The following is a 23,375-nucleotide window of genomic DNA, read 5'->3' as shown; positions in this document are numbered from 1 at the left end:
GTAGCTTTGACAATTTAGAAATCAGAGGTGCAAAAGGACTTGGGAGTCCTTGTGCAGGATTCCCTAATGGTTAATTTGCAGGTTGAGTCTGTGGTGAGGAAGGCATGTGGTGGAAAAGTCTAAGATCAGAAGGGACAGCTTCAGAATAGAGGGGCTTCTGTGTAGATTGGAGTTGAGGAGGAATTTCTTTAGCCAGAAAGTGGGGAACCTGTGTTTTTTTTTGCCACAGGCAGCTGTGGAGGCCAAATGTTTATGTATAGTTAAGGCAGCGGTTGATAGATCCTTGAATGGACAGGGTGTGAAGGGGTACGGGGAGAAGGCAGGAGACTGGGGCTGAGAGGAAAATTGGATCAGCCATGATGAAATGGCGGAGCAGACTCAATGGTCCAAATGGCCGAATTCTGCTCTAAAATTTTATGGTCTTGTGGTCTTTTGAATTGAAAAGAGAATCAATCTCAGATCCCCTCTGAGCCTTAGTCTCCACTTTAAACTTATTCATTTGGTGTTAACAACCCTGCACTGGGGATATTTTCCAAACTCTCCACTCCATCCACCCTTCAAAATTCATCCAACTCAGTCAGGTTCCTCTGAGCCTCAAACAAAGTCAGCCTATTCAATATTCTCCCACAACGGAGAGAAACCAGGGAATTATAGACTGGTTAGCCTAACATCGGTGGTGGGGAAACTGCTAGAGTCAGTTATCAAAGATGTGATAACAGCACATTTGGAGGGGTCATAGTTTGAGGATAAAGGGGAAACCTTTTAGGACCGAGATTAGGAAAAACTTCTTCACACAGAGAGTGGTGAACCTGTGGAATTCTCTGCCACAGGAAACAGTTGAGGCCAGTTTATTGGCTATATTTAAGAGTGAGTTAGATATGGCCCTTGTGGCTGAAGGGATCAGGGGGTATGGAGGGAAGGCTGGTACAGGGTTCTGAGTTGGATGGTCAGCCATGATCATACTGAATAGCGGTGCAGGCTCGAAGGGCCGAATGGCCTACTCCTGCACCTATTTTCTATGTTTCTATGTTAACAGAAACATCCTGGTGAAGTTCTGCTCCATCTCCAGTGCAGGGATGACGTGATTGTGAGATGCATGTTCCCATTCTGTGCAGTGATGTGACCAATCTTCCACCTCACAGGGGAGGGAGTGTGACCCATGGGAACTCAACACTGTCACTCAGTATCTGACCTCTGTATTTCTAAAGGGACCATGGAGGTTGCACCCTTTTACATGGATGGAGAAGTTCCCCACAAGATTGCAGTGTGCCTCTCGAGAGAGATCAAGGCTGTGCAGTCACTGGCCAACAACCTGATCAGCATTCAAAACAGAGCCTTAAGCGAGATGGATACTGATGTGATCCAGATGCTGGTCCAGGAAGCACACAGTGGAGCACAGGGAGCTTATGACGTGGCTTCTGGCTACCTCAGAAAGGTTCAGTCAGAATGTGAGCAGTTAACGGAAGAGAAAGGCCTATTGCAGGAAGTGTTAAGAGAGAAGAAACAGCAGCTGAGCCGTTTACAAGCCCAGTTACCGAACATTGAAAAGGAGAAGGAAGAATATGAAAATCGCCTGCGTTGTTCGAGAGAGTCACTGAGAAATACAGAGCAAGCATTGGAGAGACAAAGGGAAGAGGAGAGGTCGATGACAGTGGGACGTGATGTTGGCATTGGCCTTTTATTTCTGCCCATTATTGGCACAATTGCAGGTGAGTCACTGTAAATTGGTGTTGCAGGTCAGTCCAGTATACCTGAATACCCTTCAGATCAGTTCTGGGTTATTCATGATTTAAGAATATAGGACAGCTGAACACAGCACAGGCCATTCAGCCCAAGATATTATGCCAATATTTTAACCCTTCCTTCCAACATAGCCCTCCACTGGATAAAAGAGAAATGGAAGTTTGGGTGGGAAGGAAGAGATAGAATGATCTTGGAGGATTGATACGACATTGTGATAGAAAGGGCCTGTATGGTGCTGTAGTATTCTATGTTCAATCTTTCCTTTATCCAAGCTAATCCAACTATCTAATCCATCAAGGTTCAAGTTTACTTATCATGTGCACGTTGAAACATAAAGTGAAATATGTCATTTGCACTAACAACCAACACATCCACGGGATGCACTGGGGGCAGCCAAGTGTCAACACAATCCACCACCAACGTAACATGTCCAGAGTGCACAGCACGGCCGAACAACACAGATCACAACAAACAACAGACCAACACAACAAAACAAGTCCTGTTCCTTCCTCCCACTCACACGCCTACACAGTCCTTTAGTCCCCAAGACAAACCTGCAGCCTGCAGCAGACTCAGGCACACAGACCTTGGGCCTTGACTCCCCAGTGGACTCACAGAGATTCACTGAGGCAGCTCCAGCCAACAGACCCCAACATCCGCCCTTCTGACTCAGCTCTCGGGCACTCATCCTCGGCATCAATCCCAGGACATGTTGGTGACTGAGGCATGTCCTTGAACTCCAGACTCACCGACGATGAGACCACAAACTCTAGGCTTTGCCAATTCGTGAGCCCAGGGGGGTCATTGGTTTTCATTCCTCCTGCCCACATACAAATATATCACCACCCCTGGCTTCTATGCACCCTGAGTTCTATGCACTCAGCACTCTCTACGTAAAACACCTACATCTGACAACCCCCTACATTTTCCTCCGATCACCTTAAAATATTGCTCTCTTGTAATTCCGTTTCCACCTGGGAAAAGTCTGTGGCTGTCTACTTGATCTATGCCTCTTATCAACTTGTACACTTTTATCAAGTCACCTCTCATCCTCCTTTGCTTGAAAGAGAAAAGCCTTAGCTCGCTTTACCTGTCCTTATTAGACATGCTCTTTAATCCACCCACATCCTGGTAAATCCTGGCACCCTCTCTAAAGCTTCCACATCCTTCCTATAATGAGGTGACCAGAACTTAACACAGTATTCCAAGTGTGGTCTAACCAGGGTTTCAGAAAGCTGCAACATTACCTCATGACTCTTGTGACACTGAACTCAATCCCCCGACTAATGAATGCCAACAAACAATATGTCGTCTTAGATGGGGAAGAGGATTTATGTGCATTTTGAAATGCACGATCAGTTTAAGGACTGTCAGCATAGCTTTATGTGGGGCAGATAGTTTGCATCCTTGCAAACTAGATTGAGTTTGCTAAGGAGGTGACAAAGGAGCATAGAAACATAGAAACATAGAAAATAGGTGCAAGAGTAGGCCATTCGGCCCTTCGAGCCTGCACCGCCATTTATTATGATCATAGCTGATCATCCAACTCAGAACCCCACCCCAGCCTTCCCTCCATACCCCCTGACCCCCGTAGCCACAAGGCCCATATCTAACTCCCTCTTAAATATAGCCAGTGAACTGGCCTCAACTGTTTCCTGTGGCAGAGAATTCCACAGATTCACCACTCTCTGAAGAAGTTTTTCCTAATCTCGGTCCTAAAAGGCTTCCCCTTTATCCTCAAACTCTGAGCCCTCATTCTGGACTTCCCCAACATCGGGAACAATCTTCCTGCATCTAGCCTTTTAGGATTTTATCCCTTTAGGATTTTATACGTTTCAATCAGATCCCCCCTCAATCTTCTAAATTCCAATGAGTACAAACCCAGTTCATCCAGTTTTCGTATGAAAGTCCTGCCATCCCAGGAATCAATCTGGTGAACCTTCTTTGTACTCCCTCTATGGCAAGAATGTCTTTCCTCAGATTAGGGGACCAAAACTGCACACAATACTCCAGGTGTGGTCTCACCAAGGCCTTGTACAACTGCAGTAGTACCTCCCTGCTCCTGTACTCAAATCCTCTCGCTACAAATGCCAGCATACCATTCGCCTTTTTCACCGCCTGCTGTACCTGCATGCCCACTTTCAATGACTGGTGTATAATGACACCCAGGACTCGTTGCACCTCCCCTTTTCCTAATCGGTCACCATTCAGATAATAATCTGTTTTCCTATTTTTGCCACCAAAGTGGATAACTTCACATTTATCCACATTAAATTGCATCTGCCATGAATTTGCCCACTCACCCAACCTATCCAAGTCACCCTGCATCCTCTTAGCATTCTCCTCACAGCTAACACTGCCGCCCAGCTTCGTGTCATCCGCAAACTTGGAGATGCTGCATTTAATTCCCTCATCCAAGTCATTAATATATATTGTAAACAACTGGGGTCCCAGCACTGAGCCTTGCGGTACCCCACTGGTCACTGCCTGCCATTCTGAAAAGGTCCCGTTTATTCCCACTCTTTGCTTCCTGTCTGCTAACCAATTCTCTATCCACATCAATACCTTACCCCCAATACCGTGTGCTTTAAGTTTGCACATTAATCTCCTGTGTGGGACCTTGTCAAAAGCCTTTTGAAAATCCAAATATACCACATCCACTGGTTCTCCCCTATCCACTCTACTAGTTACATCCTGCAAAAATTCTATGAGATTCGTCAGACATGATTTTCCTTTCACAAATCCATGCTGACTTTGTCCGATGATTTCACCGCTTTCCAAATGTGCTGTCATCACATCTTTGATAACTGACTCCAGCAGTTTCCCCACCACTGACGTTAGGCTAACCGGTCTATAATTCCCCGGTTTCTCTCTCCCTCCTTTTTTAAAAAGTGGGGTTACATTAGCCACCCTCCAATCCTCAGGAACTAGTCCAGAATCTAACGAGTTTTGAAAAATTATCACTAATGCATCCACTATTTCTTGGGCTACTTCCTTAAGCACTCTGGGATGCAGACCATCTGGCCCTGGGGATTTATCCGCTTTTAATCCCTTCAATTTACCGAACACCACTTCCCTACTGACATGTATTTCGCTCAGTTCCTCCATCTTACTGGACTCTCTGTCCCCTTCTATTTCTGGAAGATTATTTATGTCCTCCTTAGTGAAGACAGAACCAAAGTAATTATTCAATTGGTCTGCCATGTCCTTGCTCCCCATAATCAATTCACCTGTTTCTGTCTGTAGGGGACCTACATTTGTCTTTACCAGTCTTTTCCTTTTTACATATCTATAAAAGCTTTTACAGTCAGTTTTAATGTTCCCTGCCGGTTTTCTCTCATAATCTTTTTTCCTCTTCCTAATTAAGCCCTTTGCCCTCCTCTGTTGAACTCTGAGTTTCTCCCAGTCCGCAGGTGAGCCACTTTTTCTGGCTAATTTGTATGCTTCTTCTTTGGAATTGATACTATCCCTAATTTCTCTTGTCAGCCACGGGTGTACTACCTTCCTTGAGTTATTCTTTTCCCAAACTGGGATGAACAATTGTTGTAGGTCATCCATGCAATCCTTAAATGCTTGCCATTGCATATCCACCGTCAATCCTTTAAGTGTCATTTGCCAGTCTATCTTAGCTAATTCACGTCTCATACCTTCAAAGTTACCCTTCTTTAAGTTCAGAACCTTTGTTTCTGAATTAACTATGTCACTCTCCATCTTAATGAAGAATTCCACCATATTATGGTCACTCTTACCCAAGGGGCCTCTCACGACAAGATTGCTAATTAACCCTTCCTCATTGCTCAAAACCCAGTCTAGAATAGCCTGCTCTCTAGTTGGTTCCTCGACATGTTGGTTCAAAAAACCATCCCGCATACATTCCAAGAAATCCTCTTCCTCAGCACCTTTACCAATTTGGTTCACCCAATCTACATGTAGATTGAAGTTACCCATTATAACTGCTGTTCCTTTATTGCACACATTTCTAATTTCCTGTTTAATACCATCTCCGACCTCACTACTACTGTTAGGTGGCCTGTACACAACTCCCACCAGCGTTTTCTGCCCCTTAGTGTTACACAGCTCTACCCATATCGAATCCACATCTTCCCGGCTTATGTCCTTCCTTTCTATTGCGTTAATCTCATCTTTAACCAGCAACACCACCCCACCTCTTTTTCTTTCATGTCTATCCCTCCTGAATATTGAATATCCCTGAACGTTGAGCTCCCATCCTTGGTCACCCTGGAGCCATGTCTCTGTGATCCCAACTATATCATAATCATTAATAACAATCTGCACTTTCAATTCATCCACCTTGTTACAAATGCTCCTTGCATTGACACACAAAGCCTTCAGGCGCTCTTTTACAACTCTCTTAGCCCTTATACAATTATGTTGAAAAGTGGCCCTTTTTGATGCTTGCCCTGGATTTGTCGGCCTGCCACTTTTACTTTTCTCCTTACTACTTTTTGCTTCTACCCTCACTTTACACCCCTCTGTCTCTCTGCACTGGTTCCCATCCCCCTGTTGTGAACTAACCTCCTCTCGCCTAGCCTCTTTAATTTGATTCCCACCCCCAACCATTCTAGTTTAAAGTCACCTCAGTGGCCCTCGCTAATCTCCCTGCCAGGATATTGGTCCCCCTAGGATTCAAGTGTAACCCGTCCTTTTTGTACAGGTCACGCCTGCGCCAAAAGAGGTCCCAATGATCCAAAATCTTGAATCCCTGCCCCCTGCTCCAATCCCTCAGCCATGCATTTATCCTCCACCTCATCGCATTCCTACTCTCACTGTTGCGTGGCACAGGCAGTAATCCCGAGATCACTACCTTTGCGGTCCTTTTTCTCAACTCCCTTCCTAGCTCCCTATATTCTCCTTTCAGGACCTCTTCCCTTTTCCTACCTATGTCATTGGTACCTATATGTACCATGACCTCTGGCTCCTCACCCTCCCACTTCAGGATATCTTGGACACGATCAGAAATATCCCAGACCCTGGCACCAGGGAGCATGATGAGGTTAAGGCAGTGGATGTTATCTACATGAACATTTGATAAGATCTGACATGATAAGGTGACGCAGAAGATAAGCATGCATGAGCGCCATGGTGAATTGAAGCTTGGGATCGGAACTGACTTGCCCATAGAGGACAGAGCGAAGGGGGTGGAGGACTATTCTTCTGGCTGGAGGTCCGCGACCAATGGTGTCTGCAAAGAATGGTACTGGGGTCTCTGTTGTTTGGGATATACTGCATATCAATGACTTACTGAAAGTGTAGGTGGCTGGATGACGTTGAAGCTTTGGAGAGGATGCAGAAAAGCCTCACCAGGATGCTGCCTGGTTTAGAGGGCAGCTGCTATCGGAGCGTCGAGATAAAATTGGGATGGTTTCTCTGGAGCATTGGGGGCTGGGGTAAAATCTGATAGAGATTTACAGAATTATGAGACAGAGTGGACAGAGAGGATTGAAATGTCTAATACCAGAGGGCATACAGTGAAAGTGAGAAGAGGAAGGTTCAAGGGATTTGTGTGGGGTAAGTTTTTCACTCAGAGGATGGTGGATGCCTGGAATGTGCTGCCTGGTACGGCGGTAGAGGCAAACACATTAGAAGCTTTTAAGAGACACTTGGTTGGCCACACGGATGTAAGGAAGATGAAGGGATATGGACATGTGTAGGTAGGAGGAAATAGTGTTTGGGTGTTTTTGATTTGTGTTTTACCTGGTTTGGCAAAACAATGTGGGTCCAATAGCCTGTTCCTGTGCTCTACTCTTCTAAGTTCTTTGGTGGACTCATGGATCATGTAAAGGACGATCAAAGGACACAGCGGGATATAGATCCACTACAGGTATGGAGAGAGAAGTGGCAGATGGAAAGTAATCCAGGCAAGTGTGAGGTTTTGTACTTTGGAAGCTCCGATGGAAAGAGAAAGCATACAGTGAATGTTAGAGCCGTTAATAGGATTGACCCACAGCAGTCCATGTCCATAGTTCACACAAAGTGGCTAAGATGGTAAAGAAGGTGTGTAGAATGCTTGACATCATGAGTAGACGGTATTGATTTTGAGTAAGGAAGTAATGTTCCAGCCATGTAAAACTTTAGCCAGACTGCACTTGGAGCATTGTGTGCATTTCTGGTTGCACCGTGACAGCAAGGATCTGGAGAGGGTTTAGCAGGATGCTGCCTGGATTGGAGTGCTATGAGCTGTAAGGAGAGAGAGGCTGTACAGCCCTGGGGTTTCCAGCTCTTACTTGAGCGCTGGAGACTGAAGGGAGACCAAATAGATGTTTATTTTTTAATTATAACAAGCAAAGGTAGGGTGGCCAGTCCAAATCTTTCCCCAGGTTAAAAATGTCAAATGCCAGAGGGCATGCTTTTAATGTTGGGGGAGAGGGGGAGAGGGGGGTTAAAGGTGACATGAGGAAGAAGGTTTTTTACTGAGAGAGTGGTGGGTACCTGGAATAGGTTACTGGGGAAGCAGTTGGTTTTGTCGAGTTTAAGAGGCTCACGAATAGACATATCACTATAAGTGATGTCAGAGATAAGTTCTTTACACAGAGAGTAGTGGGTAGATGGAATGCTGTACCAGGAGTGATGGTAGGAGCACATAACACAGGGTGTTTACTAAACTCTTCGATAGGCAAATGGATGATAGAAAAACAGAGAGCTATATTGGAGAAAAGGGTTAGATTGAACTTAGTGTAGGTTAAATGGTCGGCACAACATTGTGGGCTGAAGGGCCTGTATTGTGCTGTGACATTCTACGTTCTATGTTATTTGAAAGGAATGGAGGGAAATGGATGATACTCAGGAGGAGGGCATTTAGAATAAACTGGCATCAAGATCAGCACAAAACTGTGGGCCAAATGGTAAGTTATGCCATTCCCAAGCTTGAAGGGCTGCATGAGTATTATAAGACCATAAGATACAGGAGCAGGATTCGGCCATTTGGCCCATCGAGTCACCTCCACCCTTCCATCATGGCTGATCCAATTTTCCTCTCAGCCCCAATCACCTGACTTCTCTCTGTATCTCTTCATGCCCGGCACAATCAAGAATCTATCAAACTCTGCCTTTAATATATATAAAGACTTGGCCTCCACTGCTGCCTATGGCAATGAATTCCACAGATTCACCAATGTCTGGCTAAAGAAATTCCTCCTCATCTCTCTAATAAAAGGCTGTCCTTCTAGTCTGAGACTGTGTCCTTGGATCTTAGACTCTCCCACCATAGGAAACGTCCTCTCCACGTCCACTCTATCAAGGCCTGCCCCCATTTGATAGAATTCAATGAGGTCAGCCCTCATTCTTCTGAATTCTATGAGTACAGGCCCAGAGCCATCAAACGCTCTTCATATGACAAGCCATTCAGTTCTAGAATAATTTTCCTGAACCTTGTTTGAACCTTCTCCAGTTTCAGCACACCCTTTCTAAGATAAAGGGCCCAACATTCCCCACAATACTCCAAGGGAGGCCTCACTAATGCTTCATAAAGTCTCAACATTACATGCTTGCTTTTATATTCTCATCGTCTTGAAATCGCATTGCATTTGCCTTCCTCACCACAGATCAACCTGCAAATTAACCTTTAGGGATTCCTGCACAAGGACTCTCAATTCTCTTTGTGTCTCAGTTTTTTGTATTTCTCTCCAATTAAAAGCAGTCAACCCTTTTATTCCTTCCACAAAACTGCATGACCATACACTTCCTGACACTGTATTCCATCAGCTATTGCTTTGCCCACTCTCCTAATTTGTCTAACTCTTTCTGTAGCCTCTCTAATTCCTCAAAACTACCTGTCCCTCCACCTATCTTCTTATCATCAGCAAACTTTGCTTCAATGCCATCAATTCCATCAGCCAAATCATTGGCATATAACATAAAAAGTATCAGTCCCAACACAATCCCCTGTGGAACACCACTGGTCACCGGAAAAGGCTCCCTTTATTCCCTGTCTTTGCCTCCTTCCAATCAGCCACTGCATTATCCGTTCTAGAATCTTTCTTGTAATACCATAGGCTCCTAGCTTGTTAAGCAGGCTCAAAGGTGGCATATTGTCAAAGGCCTTCTGAAAATCCAAGTACACAACAACAACAGGTTCTCTTTTTTCTATCCTGCTTGTTATTTCTTCAAAGAATTCCAACGGACTTGTCAGGCAAGACTTTCCCTTGATGGAACCATGCTGACTATGGCCTATTTTATCATGTGCCTCCAAGTACCCTGAGATGTCATCCTTAATAATTGACTCTGACATCTTCCCAATCACTGAGGTCAGACTAATGTAGTGTTTCCTTTCTCCTGCCTCTTTCCCAGCTTGAAGATTGGAGTGACATTTGCAATTTTCCAGTCTTCCAGAACCATTCCAGAATCTAGTGATTCTTGAAAGATCTTTGTGAATGCCTCCACAATCTCTTCAGGCACTTTTTCACAACTAGGGATGTCCACTATCTGCTCTAGGTGGCTCATCTCCCTTCAGATCTTTCAGTTTCCCAAGAACCTTCTCTATAGTTATGGTAAATTCACACACGTAATGACCTCTAACCCCTGACATTTGGAGTTTCCACCATACTGCTACTGTCTTCCACAGTGAAGACTGATGCAAAATACTTGTTTAGTCATCCGCCATTTCATTGTCCCCCATTACTGCCTCTACAGCATCATATTCCAGCTCTCTGATATCCACTCTCACCTCTCCTTTACACTTTATGTAGTTGAAGGAACTTTTGGTGCCTTCCTTGATATTATTGGCCAGCTTGCTTTCATATTCCATCTTTACTTTCTTAATGACTTCTTAGTGGCCTTCTGTTGGATTTTAAAAGCTTCCCAATTCTCTCACTTCCCACTAATTTTTGGTCTATCATATGACCTCTCTTTGTCTTTTACATTGGCTTTCACTTCTCTTGTTAGCCACAGTTGTGTCATCTTGCCTTGAGAATACTTCTTACTCTTTGGAATGTGTATATCATGTGCCATCGGAATTTCTTCCAGAAATTCCAGTGTTTGCCTTTCTGCCATCATCCCTGCAACTGTTCTTTTCCAATCAACCTGGACAACCCCCCTCTCATGCCTTTTTAATTCCCTTTACTTCATTGTAATACTGATACATCTGACTTCAGCTCCTCCTTCTCACATTTCAGGGTGAATTCAGTCATATTATGATCACTTTCCCCCAGGGTTCTTTTACCTTAAGCTCACTGATCAATTCTGGTCTATTGCACAACACCCAATCCAGAATAACTGATCTCCTGCTGTGCTCAACCACAAGCTGCTCTCAAAAGCCATATTCTAGGCACTCCAGAAATTCACCTTCCTGGAATTCAGCACCAACCTGATTTTCCCAATCTACCTGCATATTGGAATCCCCCATGACAATTGTAACATTGCCCTTCTTTCCTGCATTTTCTATTCCCCGTTGTAATTTGTAGGCCACATCCTCACTACTGCATAGGGGTCTGTACACTGCTCCCATCAGGGTCATCTTACTCTTGTAGTTCCTTACCTCGATCTACAATAATTCAACACCTTCTGACCCTATGGCACCTCTTTCTAATGATTTGATTTCATCTTTTACAAACAGAGCAACATCACCCACTCTGCCTTCCTACCTATCCTTTGGATACAATGTGTACTCTTGGACATTAAACTCACAGCTATAATCTTCTTTCAACCATGATTCAGTGATGCCTACAACATTATACCTGCCAATCTGCAACTGTGATCCAAGGTCATTTCCCTTATTCTGTATGCTGCACGCCTTCAAATATAACATCTTCAGTCCTGTATTCACACTTTTCAATTTTGTCAGTCTTTCACGTTGGAACTCATCCTGTTGACTGCAATTTTGCCAATTCAATAGCTTCTCCTTACTATACATTGCCTCTGTTTCTAAACCTACAACCTCATGTTCAGCACTATTATCCACCTTTCCTATGACTCTTCTCACAGTGAAGTATACACAGCTCAGGACCATACGACCATAAGACAAAGGAGCAGAAGTCAGCCATTCAGCCCATCGAGTCTGCTCCATGATTTTATCATGAGCTGATCCATTCTCCCATTTAGTCCCACTCCCCTGCCTTCTCACCATAACCTTTGATGCCCTGGCTACTCAGATACCTATCAATCTCTGCCTTAAATACACACAAAGACTTGGCCTCCACTGCTGCCCAAGGCAAAAAATTCCATAGATTCACCACCCTCTTGACTAAAAAAATTCTTCGCATTTCTGTTCTGAATGGGCGCCCTTCAATCCTTAAGTCATGCCCTCTCGTACTAGACTCCCACATCATGGGAAACAACTTTGCCACATCCACTCTGTCCATGCCTTTCAACATTCAAAATGTTTCTATGAGGTCTCCCCTCATTCTTCTAAACTCCAAGGAATACAGTCCAAGAGCGGACAAACGTTCCTCATATGTTAACCCTCTCATTCCCAGAATCATTCTAGTGAATCTTCTCTGTATCCTCTCAAACATCAGCACATCCTTAAGGAGACCAAAACTGCCCACTGTACTCCAAGTGAGGTCTCACCAGCACCTTATAGAGCCTCAACATCACATCCCTGCTCCTATACTCTATTCCTCGAGAAATGAATGCCAACATTGCATTCACCTTCTATACTACCGACTCAACCTGGAGGTTAACCTTAAGGGTATCCTGTACGAGGACTCCCAAGTCCCGTTGCACCTCAGAACTTTGAATTCTTTCACCATTTAAATAATAGTCTGCCCATTTATTTTTTCTGCCAAAGTGCATAACCATACACTTTCCAACATTGTACTTCATTTGTCACTTCTTTGCCCATTCTTCCAATCTATCCAGGTCTCTCTGCAGACTCTTTGTTTCCTCAGCACTACCGGCCCCTCCACCTATCTTCGTATTGTCAGCAAACTTAGCCACAAAGCCATCTATTCCATAATCCAAATCGTTGATGTACAATGTAAAAAGAAGCGGCCCCAACACGGACACCTGTGGAACACCACTGGTAACTGGCAGCCAACCAGAATAGGATCCCTTTATTCCCACTCTCTGTTTCCTGCCAATCAGCCAACGCCCTATCCACGTATGTAACTTTCCCGTAATTCCATGGGCTCTTATCTTGTTAAGTAGCCTCGTGTGGCACCTTGTCAAAGGCCTTCTGAAAATCCAAATATACAACATCCACTGCATCTCCCTTGTCTAGCCTACTGGTAATTTCCTCAAAAAATTGTAATAGGTCTGTTAGGCAGAATTTTCCTTTAAGGAATCCATGCTGAGTTCTGCCTATCTTGTCATATGCCTCCAGGTACTCTGTAACCTCATCTTTGACAATCGACTCCAACAACTTCCCAACCACCGATGTCAAGCTAACGGGTCTATAATTTCCTTTTTGCTTCCTTGCCCCCTTCTTAAATAGCGGAGTGACATTTGCAATCTTCCAGTCCTCTGGAACCACGCCAGAATCTATCGACCTTTGGAAGATCATTGCTAATGCCTCCGCAATCTCCACAGCTACTTCCTTCAGAACACGCGGGTGCATTCCATCTGGTCCGGGAGATTTATCTATCTTTAGACTATTCAGCTTCCTGAGTACTTTCTCTGTTGTAATTGTGACTGCGCACACTTCACTTCCCTGCCACCCTTGAGTGTCCGGTATACTGCTGATGTCTTCCTCAGTGAAGACTGATGCAAAATATTCGTTCGGTTCCTCCGCCATCTCCTTATCTCCCATTACAATTTCTCCAGCATCATTTTCTATCGGTCCTATATCTACTCTCACCTGTCTTTTACTCTTTATATACTTGAAAAAGCTTTTAGTATCCTCTTTGATATTATTTGCTAGCTTCCTTTCGTAGTTAATCTTTTCCCTCTTAATGACCTCCTTAGTTTCCTTTTGTAAGGTTTTAAAAACTTCCCAATCCTCTGTCTTCCCACTAGTTTTTGCTTCCTTGTATGCCCTCTCCTTTGCTTTAACTTTGGCTTTGACTTCTCTTGTCAACCACGGTTGCATCCTTTTTGCATTCGAAAATTTCTTCTTTTTTGGAATATACCTGTCTTGCACCTTCCTCTCTTCTCGCATAAACTCCAGCCACTGCTGCTCTGCCATCTTTCCCGCCAGTGTCCCTTTCCAGTCTAATGCCAGTTCCTCTCTCATGCCACTGTAATTCCCTTTACTCCACTGAAATACCGACACATCAGATTTCGGCTTCTCTTTTTCAAATTTCACAATGAACTCAATCATGTTATGATCACTGCCTCCTAAGGGTTCCTTCACCTTAATCTCTCTAATCACCCTCGGTTCATTAGACAATACCCAATGCAGTACAGCCAATCCCCTAGTGGGCTCAACACCAAGCTGTTCTAAAAAGCCATCTCGCAGACATTCTACAAATTCTCTCTCTTGAGATCCAGTGCCGACCTGATTTTCCCAATCCACTTGCATGTTAAAATCCCCCACAATTATCATAATACTGCCCTTCTGACAAGCCTTTTCTATATCCTGTTGTAATTTGTAGTCCACATCCCTGCAGCTGTTTGGAGGCCTATAAATAACTGCCATCAGGGTCCTTTTACCCCTGCGATTTCTTAGCTCAATCCATAAAGATTCTGCACCTTCCGATCCTATATCACCTCTTTCTAATGATTGAATATCATTTCTTACTAATCAAGCCACGCCTCCCCCTCTGCCTACCTTCCTATCCTTCCGATACACCGTGTCTCCTTGGACGTTCAGCTCCCAGAGACATGCATCCTTTAGCCACGTCTCAATGATGGCCACAATATCATACCCGCCAATCTGTAGCTGTACAACAAGATCATCCACCTTATTCCTTATGCTGCGTGCATTTAAGTATAACACCTTAAGACTAGTATTTGGTACTTTTTGCTTTGATTTCACTGCAACTTTATTGCACTGCAATTCATCCCAATGGCTACAAATTTGCCCCATCATCTGCCTGTCTTTCCTGATATCTTTACTGCTCACTATCCTAGATTTATTTCTGTCTTCCCCTTCCTCCACTCTGTCATTCCGGTTCCCATCCCCCTGCCAAATTAGTTTAAACCCTCCCTAACAGCTCTATTGAACTTTCCTGCCAGAATATTGGTCCCCTTCGGGTTCAGGTGTAACCTGTCCATTTTGAACAGGTCATATTTCTCCCAGAAGAGATTCTAATTATCCAAGAATCTGAAGCACTGCCCCCTCCACCAGTCTCTCAGCCACGCATTCATCTGCCCTCATGCCCTCGCTAGCATGTGGCACAGGTAGCATCCTGAGATTACTACCCTGGAGGTGCTGCTTCTCAGCTTCCTTCCTAACTCCTGGAAATCTCTCTTCAGGACCTCCTCATTTGTCCTATCTATGTCATTGGTACCAACATGTACCAAGACAACTGGCTGCTCACCCTCCCCCTTCAGAATATTCAGGACCCGATCTGAGACATCCCGTACCCTGGCACCTGGGAGGCAACACACCATGCGGGTATCTCTATCAGGCTCACAGAATCTCCTGTCCATTCCCCTGACTATGGAATCCCCTACGACTACCGCATTCCTCTTCTCCCTCCTTCTCTCCTGCACAACAGCGCCAGGCTCAGTGCCAGAGACCCGGTCACCGTGGGCATCCCCTGTCAGGTCATCCCCCTCAACAGCATCTAGAACAAGATATTTGTTGCTGAGGGGGACAGCCACAGGGGTGCTCTCCATTATCCGGGCATTTCCCTTTCCTGTCTTGACAGTCACCCAGTTTTCTGACCCCTGTAGCCTAGGGATGACTACCTCCCTGTAGCTCCTGTCTATCACCTCTTCACTTTCCCTGATAAGCAGTAGGTCATCAAGCTGCAGCTCCAGATCCCTAACACGGTCTCTGAGGAGCTGCAACTCGGTGCACCCGGCGCAGATGTGACCATCAGGGAGGCTGGAGATCTCCCAGGATTCCCACATCTGACACCCTGAACAAAGCACTAACCCTGCAGGCATGCTATCTAATTCTACAGTAATGAAACAGGGAAAATAAGTCTACTCACCTCACTAAACAGACGAACTTTTTAAACCGTTAGCTGTGAGAGCCCTGCTGTTCCTGTCTGTCCAGACCGATTCGCGAAAGGTGGGGGGGAGAAAAAAAAAAGAGTTGGTACTTCACTCTCGCCTCTTCCTGTTTACCGCCGAAGCCCTTTGAAGCCAAAGCCCTACAATCTGCTGCCACTCACTCCGCTGCCCGCTCCGACAGCTGCCCGCTGTATAGGGTGGTCTTCTTTTTAAACTCTCCGCGCCATCCTGTTGACATCACGCACCTGCGCAGTCTCAACCTTCTTGCACCGGTAGCACCTTGCTCAACATTTTGATTCTTAACATTGTCTGAGGACCCACTAACATCTGGCTCCACAACCTCTCCACCAACCGCTCAGGCACTCTGGTTTCCATCACTCTGTAACTTTAGTTTAAATTATGTGACCCAAGACGTTTATAGGTAGGTTCTGTGATCGGGTATGAACTCAGCAGATGGAATTCAATGTGGCCATATATGAGGTTATGTATTTTTGCGAGTAGACATGAAAAAATGTAGATTATTATCCAAATGCAGACATACAGAACTGCAAATATTTGAGGGTCAAAGGGATTGAGGTGTTCACAAAGCTGTGGCAAATGCTTATAATAGCAAATGGTGCATTACTGATTATTTCATTCTATACAGTATGCCTCCATTTTCCTCATTGACACTGTCCCAAATCATAATCTTTAAGCTGGAAAGTGAGAAAGACATTAATTTGATTTTGGTCCACAACAAATTCTCAAAGCCTAAGTAAATGTATTTGCAAAGTACGTATATGTCACCACATACTACCCTGAGTCTCAGTCACAAAGAGCAAGGGTATCTAAGTCTTTTACACAGTACATATTTTTCTACGTGGAGTGAAGAACAAGTTTGTAAATCTGGCGAGAGCAAACGATGTTGGGAATAGTGAGGGTGGAATGCCGCAGGAGGCGTGTAGGACAGGTTAGCCGAACATGAGTGCCAGGTGTTGGGCTGAAACAGGTGTAAATACATCCATTCCTGAGACACCAGGAAAGGGCATTTGATTCCAGACAATTGGTTTATTGATCAATATAGAATGTCCCTCTGGTGTTTCCTGACCCCTCCCCTTTCTCTTCCACTATTCCCAACTATGATTCCCCTCTCTCTGCCCCCATACCACTCTTAGTCCACAATAGAGACCCATGTCAAAATCAGGAGCGAGGTTGAAAATTTCATGAACTAATGTCATAACAACAACTTCTCATTCAATGCCAGCAAGACCCAGGAACTGATCGTAGACTTCAGGAAAGGGAAACCACAGGTCCATGTGCCAGCCCTCGGCAGACGATCAGATATGGAGAAGGTTAGAAACTTCCAAATTCCTAGGTGTTATTATTTCAGAGGACCCGTCCCCTGACCCAGCACGTAAGTGCAATTGTGAAGAAAGCACAGCAGTGTCTCTACTTCTTTAGGAGTCTGCAAAGGTCCGGCATGAAATCTAAAACTTTGACAAATTTCTATGGATGTGCATTGGAGAGAGTATCGACTGGCTGCATCGCGGCCTTGTGTGGAAACACCAATACCTTTGCTTTGCACGGAAAATCCTACAAAAGGTAGCAGATTTGGATCAGTATATCATGAGTAAAGCCCCCCCACCATTGAGCACATCTACATGAAATGCTGTCATAGGAAAACAGCATTCATCATCAGAGATCCTCACCACCCAGGTCATGCTCACTTCTCGTTGCTGCCATCAGGTAGAAGGTACAAGAGCCTCAGGACTTGCACCACCTGGTTCAAGAACAGTTACTACCCCACAACCATCAGGCTGTTGGATAAACGGGAATAACTGCACTTACAATGTTCCCACAACCAATGATCTCACTTTAAGGACTCTTTATCTCATCATCTCATATCCTCGTTATTTGTAGCTATTTATTTCTATTTGAATTTGCACAGTTTGTTGTCTGCTGCACTCTGGTTGATCTTTCATTGATCCTGTTATATTGACTACTCTATAGATTTGCTGCTTATGCCCAGAGGAAAATGAATCTCAGGGTTGTATATGGTGATATATACTTTGATAATAGGTTTAGAAACATAGAAAATCTACAGCACAATACAGGCCTTTCAGCCACAAAGCTGTGCTGAACATGTCCTTACCTTAGAACTATCCATAGCCCTCTATTTTTCTAAGCTCCACGTATCCATCCAGAAGTCTCTTAAAAGACCCTATCGTTTCCGCCTCCACCGCCGCTGCCAGCAGCCCAATCAATGCACTCGCCACTCTCTGCGTAAAAAACTTACCCCTGACATCTCCTCTGTACCTACTTCCAAGCACCTTAAAACTATGCCCTGTCATGCGAGCCATTTCAGCCCTGGGGAAAAGCCTCTGACTACCCACACAATCAATGCCTCTCATTATCTTGAACACTTAATCAGGTCACCTCTCATCCTCCGTCGCTTCAAGGAGAAAAGGCCGAGTTCACTCAACTTATTCTCATAAGGCCTGCTCCCCAATCCAGGCAACATCCTTGTAAATCTCCTCTGCACCCGTTCTAAAAAACAGGGCCATGGTTTTTGGTCAGGCGCCGGACGCTCGGAGAGATTTGGCGGCGGCGGGCTGCGGGCACCTGGCATTCGGTCCGTGGCCATGGTCGGGTGGTCGGCAACTTGGGCCGGTCCCCCACCGGACTTAGTCTGGTGAGGAGGGTGTGAGGACACCCAGCAGGACTGAAAAACAAGACCTGACAAAGGGCGGATGAGCTCCTTGGGAGCCAACGGTCATCTTCCGTGGAAGAGATTAAAGCCTCACCGCATATCTACGAATCGTATGCTATGCAGCTAGTTAGAAGAGACGTGATGAACTTGGGCCCAAGGCCTCCGCCTAAGGAATGGCCGAGCTCAAAGAAGTGGCCGCGGCTGGAGGCTGACACGGCCTCGGGCTCGAGTTCAGAGGAGGCAGCAGTGGGCAGTGCCAAGGTGGCCAGTGAGAACAAACTGGAGGAGAGGCTGTACTCGGTGCTGTCGCAAGATCAAAGAAGATGGAGGTGCGTAGCCACCAACCCCGGATTCGGGACGGCACCCACTGACTGACCCTTTCTATAGTTTCCACGTCCTTCCTGTAGTGAGACAACCAGAACTGAGCACAGTACTCCAAGTGAGGTCTGACCAGGGTCCTATAAAGCTACAACATTACCTCTCGGCTCTTTACCTCAGTCCCACGGCTGATGAAGGCCTATACACCGTATGCCTTCTTAACCACAGAGTCAACCTGCGCAGCTGCTTTGAGTGTCCTATGGACTCGGACCCTAAGATTCTTCTGTTCCTCCACACTGCCAAGAGTCTTACCACTAATACTATATTCTGCCATCATATTTAACCTACCAAAATGAAGCACCTCACACTTATGTGGGTTGAACTCCATCTGCCACTTCTCAGCCCAGTTTTGCATCCTATCAATGTCCCACTGTAACTTCTGACAGCCCTCCACACTATCCACAACACCCCCAACCTTTGTATCATCAGCAAATTTCCTAATTTACTTTAACTTTGAGGTCATGAATTTTGTTTTTTTTTGTGGCAACACTGCAGTGCAATATATAAAATTACTACAATACTGTGCAAGAGGCATCAGGACCCTAACTATAAATATGTGCCTCGGGCTTTGGCACAGTAATGCATGTATAAATAATGCCGAGAACATGAGTTGTGGAATCCTTGAAGGTGAGTCTGTAGATTGTTTAATCAGTTCAGTGTTGAGGTGAGTAAATTCATCCAGGCTGGTTCAGCTGCCTGGTGTTGTAGGGTAATAACCTGGTGACCCTCCTGCCTGATGGTAATAGTGAGACGAGAGCATGGCCTGAAAGGTTGGGGTGCTTGATGATGCACGCTGCTTTCATGTCACTGCGCTCCTAGATCCGCGCAAAAATGTTCTAAGTCTGCACCATATTACGCAGATCCAAAAACGTTGACAACAGCAGTGTGAAGCTATTCCATGCACACAGTGCTGTCCGGTCCCCTTTTCAGTGAGCTTACCTCATCCCCAATGCTTCCAAAACTGGATCCCAGTGTTATTCACTCTGCAGTCACCTATCTGTAACGGTAATTGGATTTAACACTTACTTTTACCGTGCATTCATCCACCCTGTGGATGTGGTATACATCTGGATATTGTGCCCTCTCAAGTGCCAGGAAGTTGGGAGCTGGCCATGCTCCAGAGGGCATCAGCACAGACTGCAAAATGCCTGTAAATTCCTTCATTGAATGCAGCTTTCAGTAACATATCAGTATCTTTACCACATTCAGGCTCATTCACAATAACTTTAGCAGAAGCAAATTTTCCATGCAAGGCTTATTGAGAAAGTAAGGAGGCACGGGATCCAAGGGGACCTTGCTTTGTGGATCCAGAAATGGCTTGCCCACAGAAGGCCAAGAGTGGTTGCAGATTGGTCATATTCTGCAAGGAGTTCGGTGACCAGTAACCAAAAACCATAAAATAATATAACAATTACAGCACGGAAACAGGCTATCTTGGCCCTTCTAGTCCCTGCCGAACTCTTCCTCTCACCTAGTCCAATCGACCAGCACTCAGCACATAACCCTCCATTCCTTTCCTGTCCATATAGCTATCCATTTTAACTTTAAACGACAACATCGAACCTGCCTCTACCACTTCTGCTGGAAGCTCGTTACACACAGCTACCACTTTCTGAGTAAAAAAGTTCCCCCCATGTTACCCCTCAACTTTTGCCCTTTAACTCTCAACTCATGTCCTCTTGTTTGAATCTCCCCCACTCGCAATGGAAAAAGCCTATCCATATCAACTCCATCTATCCCCCTCATAATTTTAAATACCTCTAAGAAGTCCCCCCTCAACGTTCTATGCTCCAAAGAATAAAGACCCAACTTGTTCAACCTTTCTCTGTAACTTAGGTGATGAAACCAAGGTAACATTCTGGTAAATCTGCTCTGTATTCTCTCTATATTATTGACATCTTTCCCATAATTTGGTGACCAGAACTGTACACAAAACTCCAAATTTGGCCTTACCAATGCCTTGTACAATTTCAACATTACATCCCAACACCTATACTCAATGCTCTGATTTATAAAGGCCAGCATACCAAAAGCTTTCTTCACCACCCTATCCACATGAGATTCCACCTTCAGCGAACTATGCATCATTATTCCTAGATCCCTCTGTTCTACTGCATTCTTCAATGCCCTACCATTTACTATGTATGTTCTATTTCGACTAGTCCTACCAAAATGTAGCACCTCACATTTATCAGCATTAAACTCCATCTGCCATCTTTCAGCCGACTCTTCTAGCCTAAATCTCTCTGCAAGCATTGAAGACCTTCTTCATTATCCACAACTCCAGCTAGCTTAGTATCATCTGCATACTTACTAATCCAATTTACCTCCCCATCATCCAGCTCATTAATTTATATGACAAACAACATTGGACCCAGTACAGATCCCTGAGGTAAAGCACTAGTCACCGGCCTCCAATATGACAAATAGTTATCCACCACTACTCTCTAGCGTCTCCCATCCAGCCACTGCTGAATCCATTTTACTACTTTAATATTAATACCCAACAATTAAACCTTCCTAACTGACCTTCCGTGTGGAACCTTGTGAAAGGCCTTACTGAAGTCCATATAGACAACATCCACCACTTTACCCTCGTCAACTTTCTTAGTGACCTCTTCAAAAAATTCAATAAGATTTGTCAAACATGTCTTTCCACGCACAAATCCATGTTGACTGTTCCTAATCAGACCCTGTCTATCCAAATAATTATTTATACCATCTCTAAGAATACTTTCCATCAATTTACCCACCACTGACGTCAAACTCACAGGCCGATAATTGCTAGGTTTACTCTTAGAACCCTTTTCAAACAATGGAACAACATGAGCAATACACCAATCAAATAGTCATAGTCATAGTCATACTTCATTGATCCCGGGGGAAATTGGTTTTCGATACAGTTGCACCATAAATAATAAATAGTAATAAAACCATAGTTGAATAGTAAAATGTAAATTATGCCAGGAAATAAGTCCAGGACCCGCCTATTGGCTCAGGGTGTCTGACCATCCAAGGGAGGAGTTGTAAAGTTTGATGGCCACAAGCAGGAATGACTTCCTATGACGCTCTGTGCTGCATCTCGGTGGAACGAATCTCTGGCTGAATGTACTCCCGTGCCCAACATTATGTAGTGGATGGGAGACATTGTCCAAGATGGCAGAATATAACATTTATATAACATTTAACATTATGGCAAGTTATACAAATATAACATTTATGGCAAGTCCCTTGGCAATGTGGAGGATCAGGGTGATCTTGGGGTCCATGTCCATAGGACACTCAAAGCTGCTGCGCAGGTTGGATCTGTGATTAAGAAGGCATACAGTGCATTGGTCTTCATCAACCATGGGATTGAGCTTAGGAGCCGAGAGGTAATGTTACAGCTATATAGGACTCTGGTCAGACCCCACTAGAACTACTGTGCTCAATTCTGGTCGCCTCACTACAGGAAGGATGTGGAAACCATTGAAAAGGTGCAGAAGAGATTTACAAGGATGTTGCCTGGATTGGGGAGCATGGCTTATGAGAAAAGATTGAATGAACTTGGCCTTTTTTCCTTGGAGTGACACAGGATGAGGGGTGACCTGATAGAGGTGTATAAGATGATGAGAGGCATTGATCGCGTGGATAGTCAAGGGCTTTTTCCCAGGGCTGAAATGGCTAACGTGAGAAAGCACAGTTTTAAGATGCTTGGAAAAAGGTACAGAGGAGATGTCAGGGGTGAGTTTTTATGCAGAGATTGGTGAGTGCATGGAATGGGCTGCCAGCGATGATAGTGGACCAGATACGATAGGGTCTTTTAAGAGACTCCTGGATGGATACATGGAGCTTAGAAAAATAGTGGGCTATGGGTAACCTTGGTAATTTATAAAATAAGTATATGTTCAGCACAGCTTTGTGGGCCAAAGGGCCTGTATTGTGCTAACAACAGGAATTCTGCAGATGCTGGAAATTCAAGCAACACATATCAAATTTGCTGGTGAATGCAGCAGGCCAAGCAGCATCTCTAGGAAGAGGTACAGTCGACGTTTCAGGCGAAGACCCTTCATCAGGACTAATTGAAGGAAGAGTTAGTAAGAGATTTGAAAGTGGGAGGGGGAGGGGGAGATCTGAAATGATAGGAGAAGACAGGAGGGGGAGGGATGGAGTCAAGAGCTGGACAGGTGATAGGCAAAAGGGATACAAGAGGATCATGGGACAGGAGGTCCGGGAAGAAAGACAAGGGGGCAGGGGAAACCCAGAGAATGGGCAAGGGGTATAGTCAGAGGGACAGAGGGAGAAAAAGGAGAGAGAGAGAAAGAATGTGTGTATATAAATAAATAACGGATGGGGTACGAGGGGGAGGTGGGGAATAGCGGAAGTTGGAGAAGTCAATGTTCATGCCATCAGGTTGGAGGCCACCCAGACGGAATATAAGGTGTTGTTCCTCCAACCTGAGTGTGGCTTCATCTTTACAGTAGAGGAGGCCGTGGATAGACATGTCAGAATGGGAATGGGATGTGGAATTAAAATGTGTGGCCACTGGGAGATCTTGCTTTCTCTG

The 23,375-nt window shown here is 44.9% G+C and overlaps 1 protein-coding gene across 1 annotated transcript in view; it reads left to right on the top strand.

Moving 5' to 3' along the window:
* The window catches only part of LOC134350044 (uncharacterized), an 88,675-nt gene that overhangs the window by 59,890 nt on the left and 5,410 nt on the right, over positions 1-23,375 (top strand). Inside the window, exon 2 of the mRNA XM_063054955.1 lies at positions 1,209-1,709. Coding sequence (XP_062911025.1) covers positions 1,214-1,709 — 496 coding nt within the window. The 5' untranslated portion in view covers positions 1,209-1,213. The remainder of the gene's footprint in view (positions 1-1,208; positions 1,710-23,375) is intronic.

The sequence above is a fragment of the Mobula hypostoma genome, chromosome 8 (assembly GCF_963921235.1).
Source record: "Mobula hypostoma chromosome 8, sMobHyp1.1, whole genome shotgun sequence".
In the NCBI taxonomy this organism is placed as follows: Eukaryota; Metazoa; Chordata; class Chondrichthyes; order Myliobatiformes; family Myliobatidae; genus Mobula; species Mobula hypostoma.
This window is presented reverse-complemented; position numbering and strand designations above follow the sequence as displayed.